The sequence below is a fragment of the Polypterus senegalus genome, chromosome 6 (genome assembly GCF_016835505.1).
Source record: "Polypterus senegalus isolate Bchr_013 chromosome 6, ASM1683550v1, whole genome shotgun sequence".
In the NCBI taxonomy this organism is placed as follows: Eukaryota; Metazoa; Chordata; class Cladistia; order Polypteriformes; family Polypteridae; genus Polypterus; species Polypterus senegalus.
Window position 1 is genome coordinate 172,914,345 of NC_053159.1, and position 14,350 is coordinate 172,928,694.

General features: G+C 38.4%; 1 protein-coding gene across 1 annotated transcript in view; it reads right to left on the minus strand.

Moving 5' to 3' along the window:
• Positions 1–14,350, minus strand: part of abcb11a (ATP-binding cassette, sub-family B (MDR/TAP), member 11a) — a 102,079-nt gene that overhangs the window by 52,276 nt on the left and 35,453 nt on the right. The window contains 7 exon segments of the mRNA XM_039757552.1: positions 160–177; positions 179–286; positions 6,365–6,475; positions 6,574–6,687; positions 7,555–7,729; positions 10,655–10,779; positions 11,963–12,134. Of these exon segments, the coding sequence (XP_039613486.1) occupies positions 160–177; positions 179–286; positions 6,365–6,475; positions 6,574–6,687; positions 7,555–7,729; positions 10,655–10,779; positions 11,963–12,134 (823 nt within the window).

Here is a 14,350-nt window from a genome sequence, read left to right on the forward strand (position 1 = left end):
ACCTAAACTAGATCCATAATCTCACATTAAACTGAACTCGCTCACATTCAAGTTCTTCACTTGCAAATACGTTATGTTAATTTCATCGTTCTTAGAAAAATGAGCTTGTTTAATGAACACATTCTTTTAAACTAGTTCATGCACGACACTGGTGCTTACCATGCCTTCCTGAGGGTTTGTAGAACCTCTGAATGAGCTGCAGAGCTGTGCTTTTTCCAGTCCCACTAGGTCCAACAAAGGCAGTTGTCTTCCCAGTTTCAATCATCATGTTTATCTGATCTAAAATCTAAAAAGTTAGAAACCATATTAAATTTTATGCAAATAATTGAAAGAAAAATTCCTGTTATGATGACAGGGCAGAAATGTGCTGCCTAAAGCAAGAGAGAACATGCAGCAAAAACAAAACTGTTGAGTCAGCTCGGTGACATCTGATGGCCAATAGTTGTTGAGAGCACATTGGACAAGGTATACATGCATCACGCGCGTGCACATAGGAGGCAGTCAAAAATCCTAACTGAGGGTAACTTGTCAACTCGTGAATTGATAAAGTGCTCTAACCTCTCTTCTCCCTTTGATACAGATCAACAGAAGGGAAACCCAGGACCCATCTCTTCCTGGACAGCCACTATAAAAACCCACACCCTTTGTTCCTCAGTTGAAGGGGACTCTGTCTTTTGTGATTACTCATTACTTAATTGACTTTAAAATTCTGCTTATGGTTTATAAAGCCTTAAATAATCTCGCCCCATCTTATATATCGGAATGTCTGACACCTTATATTCCAAATCGTAACCTCAGATCCTCAAATGAGTGTCTCCTTAGAATTCCAAGAACAAAACTTAAAAGAAGTGGTGAGGCAGGCGGCCTTCTGCTGTGCACCTAAAATCTGGAATAGCCTGCCAATAGGAATTTGCCAGGATAATACAGTAGAGCACTTTAAAACACTGCTGAAAACACATTACTTTAACATGGCCTTTTTATAACTTCATTTTAATCTTAATTTAACTTAATCCTGATACTCTATATGCTCAATTTCCTCAAAATAACTATTCATGGTGGCTCTAAAATCGCTACTGACCCCTACTCTCTTTTCTGTTTCTTTTTCCGGTTTCTTTGTGGTGGTGGCCTGCGCCACCACCACCTACTCAAAGCTTCATGATGCTCAAACAATGATGCACGGATTAAAAGGCAGAAGTCTACGTGACCATCATCATCATCAAGCCCTTCCGTGAGAACCCTAAATCCAAAGAGGACTGTTTCATTTATGTTAGGTAGAATGACCAGAGGGGACTGGGAATCCCTACAGATTTTATTTTTTCTCCAGCCGTCTGGAGTTTTTTTGTTTTTTCTGTCCCCCTTGGCCATTGAACCTTACTCTTATTCGATGTTAATTAATGTTGATTTATTTTGTTTTATAATTGTGTCTTTCATTTTTCTATTCTTTAATATGTAAAGCACTTTGAGCTACTGTTTGTATGAAAATGTGCTATATAAATAAATGTTGTTGTTGTTGTTGTTAATTAATTGTTATTGCCTTTCAATATACAGGGTGGTTCCCTCAAACCTTTTTCATTCTCTTGTCTTTTCATTACAATGTCTAAGTTCTATGCACAGGGAGCAATCATAAGTTAATAATGAATTAGGAGAGGATTAAAGGATTTCTGATTGTCAACACAGTCAGTTTCTATTGATTAATCCATTCATTCTTCAGCTATCAAACCTGCTTAATCCAGTTCAGGGTCACAGTGTAACAATGTACATACTGCAGTGTTTTTTAGTTCCCACCTTTTTATTTACATTTATGTGTTGTGTGCTGTTATTCCACATAATACAAATGAAAAGCTATAGTGCCCCAGGCCTTGAAAGATTCAGTATTGTAAACTAAAGCAGAAAGTCTGGGTTCATTGACCACCAGTGATAAGCAAAACAGGCAAGTTTAGATTCACATACAGTTTCTGACGGTAAACTGACACTAAAATTCATTTCACAGTCCATTTTGTTATTGAAAAATGTAGAACTTACCAAAGAGTTTTGGGGTCATAAAAGATATATTTAAACTGAAAACATAAAATATTGCTTCTGAAAGCCTCGTTCACACTTTCTTGTTCACCTGCATAATCATATTGTAGAAGCAATACACAGATTTGAAAAAAGTACTCAGAAATGATACTTGAGCAAAAGTTGAAGTCAGTCATTTTCTAACTCACTTAGTCCTGCACATGGTCATGAGGCAGTGCTGAAGCCTATTCCAGCTAGCATAGGGTGCGAGGTGGGTACAAACCCTGGACAGGGTAAACACACACAGACACGGGCCAATTTAGTATTGCCAGTCCACCTAACCTGCATGTCTTTGGACTGTGGGTGGAAACTGGGGTCCCTGGGAGAAACTACGGAGACACAGGAAAAACATGAAAACTCCATGTAGGGAGAACCCGGGACATGAACCCTGATCACCTTACTGTGAGGCACCAGCGCTAGCACAAAAATAAGTAGTTGAAAGGCTTTACCTAGAGAACGCAATTTATTTATTTTATTTGTAAATATCACTCAGACGATATTTTTTGCTACAGAAATGTACTACAGAATCATGAATCATGTAAATGCAATCCTGCCTTTGATCAGTTCATAATTGCAGTCAGTGTCAAGGTGATGATCTGAAGTGCGGTACTAGTTAGTATGGATATTATTCACAATGTGCCTCCCCTACTGAGATACCCAGGCGCAGTAGATACGGCAACCCTACTCCAGAGAGAAAAAAGCAAGTAACCAGCTTACAACCTTAATATTTGAATAAATATACAATATAAAAGACTGAGTGAAAATCAACACAGATTGGGTTTATTATACTTCACTTATGTAAAAATGGATTCTAGAATCAGGCCTGTTTTTCATGCAGAGTTCCTGAAGGCCCGAAGATCATGGGCATCCAGTATTGATTTTTGGCCTTGCCCTTTGCACACAGAGATTTGTCCAGATTGTCTAAATCTTTTGATATTATGTACAGTAGATGATGAAATTTTCAAAGTCTTCTCAATATTACATTGAGAAGCATTATTATGAAATTGTTCTACAATTTGTAGATGCGTTTGTAGATTGGTGAACCTCTGTAAATGCAATCCTGCCTTTGATCAGTACACAACCGCAGTCCGTGTCAGGGTGATGACCTGAAGTGTGGTACTAGTTAGTATGGATATGATTTACAATGTGCCTCCCCTACTGGAATACCCAGCAGCAGAGAGAAAAAAAATAAGCAACCAGCTTACAACCTTAATGTTTGAATAAATACACAATATAAAAGACTAAGTGAAAATCAACACACATTGGGTTTATTATAGTTCACTGAAGTAAAGATGGATTTTAGAAGGACAATTATTGAATTAAATAGTAATATAACAATTTCAAAACTAAGGCTTATCTTTAACAGGAATTTAATTTCCTTTGTTCAATTTGGTAACCAATCTTATTTTTACATTACTCACTCAAGCACTCAAGTAAATTAGAGAATTAACCACAATTAAAATCAAGGCATATGATTAACTCCCCAGCATAACAAGATGTATGCCAGTTGGTTGTATCATAATATATATTTATATTTTTGCACTCCTATAGACAAATTAAAATTCCACAGAGTAACATTTTCCCAAACATGTTAGCTTTAAACCAACTTGGATTATTATTACACTAAAACAATTCAACTTCAGTACAACATAATAATATGGCAATAACAAATCTGAGAGTCAACAACAACAACATTTATTTATATAGCACATTTCCATACAAACAATGAAAGAGAAAAAAGACAAAATAAATAATTAAAATTAGGGAACACTAATAGAATAAAAGTAAGGAATGCTCTGGACATGTGTCAATTCTGTTAAATTTAAATCTTTTCTTTGTTAATTAGTTATTGCTGTCAGGGTTTTTGGAAGGGCTCCTCGTCACGTGGTATTTGTTTAATTGTTTTCATCCATTATTTATTTTAGGTCTTCTGGTCCTTACTTAGCAAACATGGTCTAACTTGGTCCATGCTAAGGTACTCCCCCCAGTGATGTTATTGACACCAGTTGTAAGTGTCCAGAGGTGGGGTCTTGTATTGTTAACAGGTGGTACATGTCTAAACATGGGACAAGGCATCCTTGTGAAATGTCAGCCACCATATCACTTTTAGGAACTTAAGGTTTTTATATGTCCAAGTTAACAACTGATTGGGCTATCATGGTAGTATTGTAGGAAACTGGGCATGTTGGTCTTGGGAACTACTAACTCATAATTGCAGCCCTGATCTTCTGTTGGCCCCATGGAGTTCCCTATAATGTATGCAGCCAGGTGTCTTTCTGGTCTTTATCTATACTAATAAAAGGCAAAGCCCTCACTGACTCACTGACTGACTGACTGACTGACTGACTCACTCACTCACTCACTCACTCGTCACTAATTCTCCAAGTTCCCGTGTAGGTAGAAGGCTGAAATTTGGCAGGCTCATTCCTTACAGCTTACTTACAAAAGTTAAGCAGGTTTCATTTCGAAATTCTACACGTAACGGTCATAACGGTCGATAACGGTCAACCACGTCCACCATGTTGAACTTTCTTATTTATGGCCCCATCTTCACGAAATTTGGTAGGCGGCTTTCCTGCGCTAACCAAAACCGATGTACGTACTTATTTCGGTGGTATGACGCCATTGTCGGCCGCCATATTGAATTTTTCAACATCACCAATTTTCAAACTTCCCGTGTAGGTAGAAGGCTGACCCCATCTTCACGAAACTGCCAATGCCTCTTAAACATCTTAGATTGACAGGTGACGATTTCAGTAGTGGACACTTTGATGTTTATGAATGTTTAAACTCTCAAAAGCTGGATGTGATTTTATCGAGGAAACCGGTTGTGTGCTTACAACGCTTGACAGATGCCAAATGTCACTTCAACACAACAAATCCTACAAATACTGTCATAATTGAAACAAACCATGAAACTCAAACCGATTATGACAGCAGCAATCCAAGCTGTGAGATTTGAGACAAGATTACTGTTCACATGGCCAACTGTAAGTTTCATGCTCAAGAGTAAGCTCAGCACACAGCTTGGTCATGTTACAACCGGAGGGCCGAACTGACAACATGGTATACAAAGAGATCCTTAACAAATAATTATTGGCATATTGTCCCACAGTTTAAAAAGGTTTACTTTTCTTCTTAATAAAAATTTGAATGCAGTACTTCACCGCTGCGAAGTGCGGGTATTTTGCTAGTTTATAATAAAAGTAGTTATGTTATCTGTCGAAAGACATATAATAAAATAAATATAAAAATATTTGATATGTCTTGCCTTACATGTACCATCAATGTTCCACTTGTGCCTTTCTTCACTGTCTTTGTATGTCTCAACCTCTTTTGCCCGACACTTCCTCTCTCATTCAAATTCCTATAAAGCATGCTTATCAGACTCCATTTCTAGACCCCTTGCTTGCCTGCTGTTCTCTTTTTGACTATCACCAATGGTAGATGGGCCCATATTACCCACTGTCAAAACCTCATTCATGTTCTTGCAAATACTTCCCATCTTTGAACGTCACGTTTCCTTGGAATCCTCATGTGACCCAACTTGGCTCAGTACTTCCTCTCTTGATTGCGTTTGACTGAGAAACCACAGTGAAACTGACCAAACAAACCAAACCCAAAATGACAAATCAGATTTCTCAGAGGCACTGGACACTCACACAAACACACACAGACAATATTTAGAAGATAAATAAATCACATTGGCAAAGAGTGGAGATCTGAGTGCCTTGCAGTCACTACAATGTAATCTGTACGACACTAGTAAAGTCAATTCTATTGATGTCTCCCATTCACATCAGCACGGAGAAGTGCAGTGCATTTTTTTAATGTGACAGGCTGCATGTTTTCCGCACAAACACACACTAAAATGCACCATCATACAATTTAAAGTGTTTTCTCTACTGGACAACATAATACATGGAAAGTTACCACTGCTAAAAACCCAGGTCCCTCCCCTTCGACTGTTACCTACTAACAGCCTTATCCTAGCTGAAGATATGCACACTTTTTCCATTAGTGATCTTAACTTACATATTAAATGACAAGCAGATGTATATAGAATTAATGCATGACAGGAATTGCATTTCTTTCTTCTTGTGTGAAGGCCATGAAGTGAAGTGAAATACTGAGTTTTGCTACAAGTTCAATTTTGTATGCATTATTTCGCTCATCTCTCTTCAGTACTATCAGCACCCACTTCTTCAAGGGGGTCATCGCTTTGAGACCCAGAATAGGATGAGTCATCATTATAGACTAGCATAGGCAGATCACAATTAAAACTGCAGCATTAATTGCACAATACCTTAACTTCTGGTCTGGATGGATAATTAAAGGTGATGTTATGAAATTCAATATCCCCCTTTACTTTGTCCAGCTTGTATCCTTCTTCTGACAAACAGTCAATTTCCGGTTGCTACCAGTAAAAAAAAAAAAGTCAGATAACTAATTACCGTGTTGTGAAAGATTGGCAGGTTTTAACAATAAAATGGATTCTTCAGAGCCCACCCTTACCCTGTCAATGGTCTCAAAGATGAGTGTAGCTGCACCACGGCCTGATGCAAAGGCCTCTAAGCAGGGAGATGCTTGGCCAAGATTCATAGCTGCAAAGAGCACTCCAAAAAAGACCTGTGCAGAAAAAAATAAAGGTGATGCGTGAAGTAAGTGCTTTAGCATGACATAACATGTTGTTTATTTCCTATTTATGTCCCAGTTACAGCAACTAAATCAAAACCAAAAGTCACAAAATCCCTCAAAAAGGTTCTTCCAGTGATACAAAGCTTAGACAATGACTGAGAACATGACCCAGCCTTGAACAGAATGGCCGCCGTGATGTCACATGAGTGCACATAGCCACACCCATCAACGTATGGGGTTCTAGAAAGCAAAATCCAAAATGGCTGCCTATTTCACACTACTAGCACGTAGACTTCTTGTATCTTGCTTAACTGGAAGAATCTCAACCATCCTTTTATAAGTCAGTAGGAAAGTAATGTTCTACTGTATACTCTTTGAAATTGAAAAAAAAAAAATTAGTTCTCTCTTAGAGGATCTGTTCAAATTTTTTTTAAATATGGCCAATTTTAATTAATACAATTTTAGAATGTACATTTATATTGGTTAGAAATCTTTATTTCCTAATTATTTTTGTCCATGCTCTTGGTTCTCCTCTTTTTCTCTTGGGTGTGGGTTGAATTATTTTTTGTTAGGTTTTGTTTCTTTTTGTTCCTGGTTCCTTGTTTTTTTTTTTTTTCTAGTTTGACTGAAAAATCATTTTTGTATAAGTTCAACTTGATTTATGCAATGTTATTTTCTTTAAATAAAATAAGCAAATTTTTTTTAAAAATCCAAAATAACAAAGGAATGATTCAAAGATGGATCAAAATGACAGACAAAAATACAAATGGTAATAAATAGCACGTAGAAATGGAGCTGAAACTAACATTATAAACTTTGTACGCACTAAACTATTGCATCTGATGCTAGTTAACATACCTGGATGAGGCCGCCTGCAGACAGCTCTCTGTCTTCAATAACCAGTTTTGATCCGTACCAAAACGCTAGGGCATAACATAGGAAAATGATGCACCAGAGGTATCCTTGGAAAAGGCCCATGATGGCTCCTTTCCTAATGCCCCAGTTCTGAGCTTCAACCAGATTTTGGTCGTATCTGTTAGGGGAAGTAAACAGTGCAGTGGTGAACCTCTGAGATAAGATATTTTCATTGTTGCCTTTTAACTTGTCAGGTAGATTCATCCATTTATTATAATTCTGTCATTACTGCATAGGCAGAATATAAAATGAACAGAAAAAGCACAAGTGATCAATGTGATGCTTTAATCTGTGAGCCTGATGTTGTATAAATATAGATATGTTTAGTATATACATAAATCTACTCTCTATATATAAAATCCTAAAAGTGCAATGATTTTGTGTACTTTTTTATGTCATGTCTTTTGTCACGCTTTAAATCGGGCTTATTTTAAAACCTACATATATATGTTTGGTATCATTCTTTCCATAATTTATCAAACTTTAATGTGATGTTAAATTTTCAGATTCTTATTCTGTTTTTAAATTATAAAGTAAAATATCAAGAAAGTCGTGGTTTTTATTTTGGATCAAGAAAACTTTCTTTCACAGGAGCAAACTATCAAAAAAAATGATCTATTCAAAGCACCAATGTTTGTATTTAGGTGATTTAGTTAGCTAAAGGTTGAGTAACGATGATCCATTGCATGCCACTTTAGTTTTACGTGATTTTTCTTGTTATTTAAATCAGTCGTTTTTTAAAAAAAAGTTTTTTTTTATCTATAAGAATGTCAGTTAAAACGAATGGATCGTTTATTTAGCCTTACGCAGCCAACTTATGTTCCAGTCGCCCACGATCCTGTACTGGAATGACAAATTTGGGAAAAGAACAGAATAAATAATTCAGGTTTATTAATTATTTAGATTTTCTCAGGACCTGAATTCAGTTCACCTTAATTGTGTGGGTTTTCATGGTCTTCCCAGGTCACAGGTACTTTGGTTTTCTTTTAGATCCAATAGATGGCTGTGTTGCAGCATTGGCCTGTTCTGGTTGAATGTATTTTATGATGAACTGGGAATCCATAATAATCTCAAAGGTAGCCATCTCTCCATCCATTTACTGAATAAGCATATGCAGTTTTGTGGCCTTTGGAGATGAAGCCCACCCAACAGCTTTGTGTGGAAATCAGGAGCCATCCTTAGACAAGGTATCAGTCTGGCCCACACACACACACACACACATACAAACTCGTCCCGGGCTGATTTACAGATGCTATTTAACCCATCATGCATGTATTTTGGATGTAAGTGTAAAATCAGAACACCTGAAGTAAAATCTGAGAAGACATGCAGAAAATAGGCAAAGTCCACAAAGACCGTGACCAGGGTAGAATTTGGACCAAAGGCTCTTGAGTGTTTAAACCATTAGTGTTATATCACATCACATCACTTCATATCTGTTGTGGTGTACACAATCTGTAAATTTTAGTCTGTATTTTCATTATATTGTGTTCAAGACAAAACAACAGAAGAACTTAAATACTTGCATGGACATTTATATCAAAAGTAATCTGTTTTCCTGAATCACAGTACCATTTGTTTGATCTGAGCAGGAATTCAGGAGAAGACGCAAGCTGTATTGATGATTTTATCACTTGTGAAGGAAAGGGCACCAGGACTAAATTGGTTTACAGCATAAAACAGGCAATTGTTAAAACATCAAAAACTGCATTGCTTGGGAAAACGGACGTACTCAAACTGATGAAAGTGTTTGAGCAAATTCATTCATCATATTAGCGGAATATGTGACATCACGTGTTGTGAAACCCTCCTGGTAGAATTTTAAAATAAACTAGGGGGTTCGCCACCCTGCTCGCTTAGCTTCCAAACCCCCAGCCTGCACTAAGCACTAGCCACTCTACGTCTCTGCCACTTGTGTTGTGAGGAGGGGGGCTGAACGCACCCCGAGGTCACTACTCCGAAACCCCCTCTTAAACGGAGATACAATGGGAAACAAATACAGTTTTTTTTACATCCTCTTTGCTCGATCTGCTGCTGGCTTGCTGCTGCTGCCGTGCCACGTGATCTGCATCTCGCGCAGCGCTTCAAACATTTAAAACCCTGTACAGCAGCTGTTCTACTCTTTAACAACCTCAGAGGAAGAAGAGAACAGAGCGATGTCAGAGGAGGGCAAGAGAAACATCAGAAGAGGGCATCAGCAATGTGCGGCTGTTTCCATTTGATCGTCAGCAAAGCATCTCATGAACAACTTTGAGTGCTAGATCAATACCGCCCTGGGACATTCATCCTTGACATCTTTACTTTTTTGTAAGCGTTTTTTAAAGACTATATATATCCAGACCTTACTATCAATCTTATTTTCTAATAGACTTTGTTCTGTTTGGTATTATTATTCATGTAGTAAATACCACGCTGCTTTTTAACTTTCTATACTTTGTCTTCTGTGAGCACCTTGGGCAGCTGGAGGTTTGCCATACGCTCTGTGTTGTGAGGTTTATTATGAGTGAGGGTGTGAGCTCCACCCAAAAGTAGGGAACAGTATGTAAAGTAAGGCATTCTTAGCTGATAAATGGCCTATAGTCAAGGATGTTGAGCTTTTATATGTTTGAATATATTCCTAGAGACTAAAATAATATTTAAGTCTGAGATATACAATAAGTAAGTCTCTTGAAGTGCCAGAAGAGTGACAGGCTGTGTTATTTCTAAGACACTTATGCGGTTTAAAGTGCTAGAGGTTAACCAGCTGTGTGTGTGTCAATCATGTGGCACTGTTGAGTTTCTGTATGTATATCTATGTATGCGTGTGTTAATCTTAAGGTGCGAAAGTAGACCAACTCGGTAACAAAACCCTTAGGTAAAGGGTAAGTAGTGGTAAATATCATAATGATACAGCATTATTGTGAAGCTTTCTTTCTCCAGTTCAGGGACACAAGGGGACTTGCTGCACCACTATGTTGTTCTCAGTTCTTGTTCATTTAATTCTTTTTAAACAGAACTTTTTCAGAATGGCCAAGACTAGTAGAAGCTTTAGAAATAAACTGACCTCTCCACTTCCTTCTTTTCACCGCCAAAGGCAGCCACTGTCCTGATAGCAGAAAGCACCTCATCTGCAACAGCTCCAGCCTGGGCGTATGCCTTCAGCTCCTGTCCAGTAAGCTTTGCAACAAACTGAAAATGAAAAGAGTTTGGGTCAAAAGTATTCATGATTGGGAAATAAATCCACTACCTCACAAGCCATTGTCATTCCTGTCAGGCACACATGACTTGGGGGGCATCTTCAGGACTTCTACAATTACTGTGATTCCTTACAGGTATGCAGAATTGGGAGTTTCACATACATTTTTTACTCTTTTGCCCACAGATCACCAACAGGAGGAACTTTGATTTTACTTTTGCTACTTCAATGGAAGTCACATCTCCTCCACCCAGGGACACTTTAAAGAACCTACCTAACCTGAAAAAGTCAGACACTCTAAGATTCTCATCTGAACAAGATGATATTAGATCCATCACATCTTGAGACCAGCCTTTTTTTTTTCATTAATTTTCTATGGCACTTCAACTTGCCAATTAAATGGGGCTCACTGTCTGGTACCCCAATCCTTTATGCTTGTTTGTGTTCTTTATTTCACTTCTCATTAATGGACAGTTCTTAAGGATGTCTTATACTGGATATGGTCAGCACCAAGCTCCCGTCACCAGCTTGTGCTGAATAACACAACCAAGTGAAACAACAATCGTCTTCAGAAGGGTTTGACTCAGAGAGCCAGCGTGTGACATTACAGAAGAGTGACATTATGAAGAGTAACAGAACTCAAGCAGAATCTGTACAGAAGCGCACAATACAAAGGAGATAGAGAGTTGATCAAACCAATCCTTTTTAATCTACTTCTTCCAATACAAGGTTATGTTTAAGGAAACCGTTGCAAACATGTCAAATACAACTAGCAATTAAGTCCACTTCACGGTCTGTGTTCTCCCCAACTGTGTTTGGGTTCCTCCCTTGGTACACCAGTTGCCAGTTACTTCCAAAATTTTTAAGATTTAGATAAATGGGCTTCTCTAAACAGACCCATGTTGAATGAGAGTTTGTGTGTGTAGTTGGGATGTCATGATGCTGCGAAATTTAATGATTCTCGATACCTATTCAAAACCACAGCAACAACTGAAATCCCATTTATTTAATTAAAACTACCCCCATAATTCAAGCAAAGATTATTGTGCATTTTTCTGTAATACAATATAAAATATATAAACGCTAACAATAACAGCAGTTTTTAAATTGTGGTAAATTTTAGAAATCTAAGCACCCGACTATGGTCACTGTACATTTCATTAAATAAATATTTACCATTGCCATCAAGCCAGCTCCTAAGCCAATCAGTGGGCTCACTGCTATGACCACAAGGGTCAGCTTCCAACTTCCCATAAATCCCACCATGAATCCAAAACAAAAGGTGGATAACCGCTCAATGAAGATTGACACCTGGTCAGCGATCGCATTATTGATTTTATTTATGTCACTGGAAAGCAAACAAAAGAAGGGAGAAAAACACTCAGAGAGAATGAATATGGTGCTACAGTAGACAGACATTTTGTACATTTACTCTTTCCCTTAAAGCTCAAAAAAAATAATTTCAGACTGGCTTTGGTGGAAATAAAAATTCTAAAATGAGTGACATCAGATGTGCATGAAGACAATGAAGCAAGGTCTTCAGTACATTTGCTTACTACAGCAAACTGGCCCCATATGAGTGTCTGCTGCCTATGATGGATGACCAGCATATGAGTCCATCGTAGTTGCTGCCTGTGTAGAAAAGAATATTCTTAAAGTTGATGATCTGCATATATTCAAAGAGAGTCGTAAGCATATATGAAAATAAGCATTATATCCTAATGCATGCTATTATAGTAAGGGTTAACCTATAAAAAAACCCCACCTGCATATTTTATTATTTTCCTTTTTGCAACTGTAAACCACCAATATTTTGCTGCTAAGCTTAAAAACTTTAGTCAAGGACACTTGTGTACTTTGGGAAAGCTAAACAGGACCATTGTTTTAAAGAAATGCAGTTACTGAGGCCTTAACCATGAGAATAAAAACAGATAGGCTGTTTGCTTCAACTTACAGCAGCTGGGCCTCTGCCTCCCTGTATGCCACCCTGGACAGGTGATGGCAAGTCAAGGAAAATGCAGCTTATAAGAAACAGCGTTATTGTTTTAGGGGTGCGGTTGCCAAACTTCAAGCCCAATATCTGATGTATGGGTCTACCTGATTCCGACTTACTGGTTGGAATCGATTGATAAATAAGTTTCGGACACCTGCACAGGATATGAAGTAATGCTGGCCGTTTCGGTCAAGTGATGGACATTAGGTAATGGTGGGTTTGAACATTAGGTAATGATGGGAAGAGCAAGAAGGAGGAGAGTATTTTGCATAAATGATAACAATTGTAATAAATGTAAGCTCGCTGAATTTGCTAATGGCTTGTTTCATTTGAATTGAGACCGTGTATACATCACACAGTAAAGCTTGTTTCTGCTGGCTTCCTGAAACTCTGGGTGTCTTCTTTGAGCAGCATGTTTCTGCCACAACACCTGCCGTACACCCGAAGTTGCTAAGACAGGCTCTTGCTGCATGATCTGATCTGCGTTAATCAGGTTTAGTGATGGCAGAAGTCTAACCCTAAAGAAGGACTAGCAGCAAACAGTGCTCTGAATGCTCTGGAGATTTTATTATAGGTGGAGTAAAGGAATCCGGGATCATAGGAACAAAAGGCTTACTGTGCTGATGAAAATGAGGAAGGACCAAGGAAGCTGGAGGCAAACAGGAGCTGCTGTTGTAGACGAAGTGAGTGCCGTACCCTGAGAGAGAGCTTAGGAAGGCAGACAGAACCTTCATGTTCATTCAGATGTCATTGCCCTGCCCTGCTTTCAAATATGGTCAACCAGTGGAGATTTCTGGGTTTTACCTCCACTAAATATTCCAGGTTTAGCTCTCAATGTATAAAACAGGTGCACTGTCTTACTTCTGTCTACTACATCATCCACGCTTAAGGCAGGTGGTGTGGTTTGGTGTAGTGGCTAAGGCACTGGGCCCTAAAAATCAGGCTGGTAGCTGAATCCCACTTCTGTCTCAAACTGAAGAAGTCAATCATTTGGACTTCGATCCAACTGCTTCCTTAAGCAACTGCAACAAATTGTGACCTAGTAACTCACCTCAGGTAAAGGTGTCAGTCAGTTATAAAATAATAATAATGGCTTTGAACCACAGACTCCTAAAACCAGCCAGGTGTCACTTGGACTAGGGTGGCTAACATCAGAGGTTGCTTAGATCTTATAATTGCAAACTTAAAGCTATCAGAAATAATCATTCGTTGACAGTCAACTTTTCAACCTGAGGTCTGAGAAAACAATAAAAGTTCTATGCCTTTCCTAAACAAGTATAGTTAGTTGAACTGGCCACACATGGACTCTAAAGATGTAGAAATACCTCAGTGATGATCATCAGAATGGGTTGCCTCAAAACCAAACTTCAAATGGTGAATACTTATTGTGAGGGGTGCTGCCCGGGAACCTTACCCAGCATGGACACCCACAACCTGGAAGAACAGGAGGACATAGCTTGCATAGGGCTTTGTCTCCTCCAGGGCGCTAGATGGTAGTCCTACTGGACTAGATTCCCACAGGGCATCTTGGGAGTTGAAGTCTGTTGACTCAGCCCTGTTGGGTTCCATAG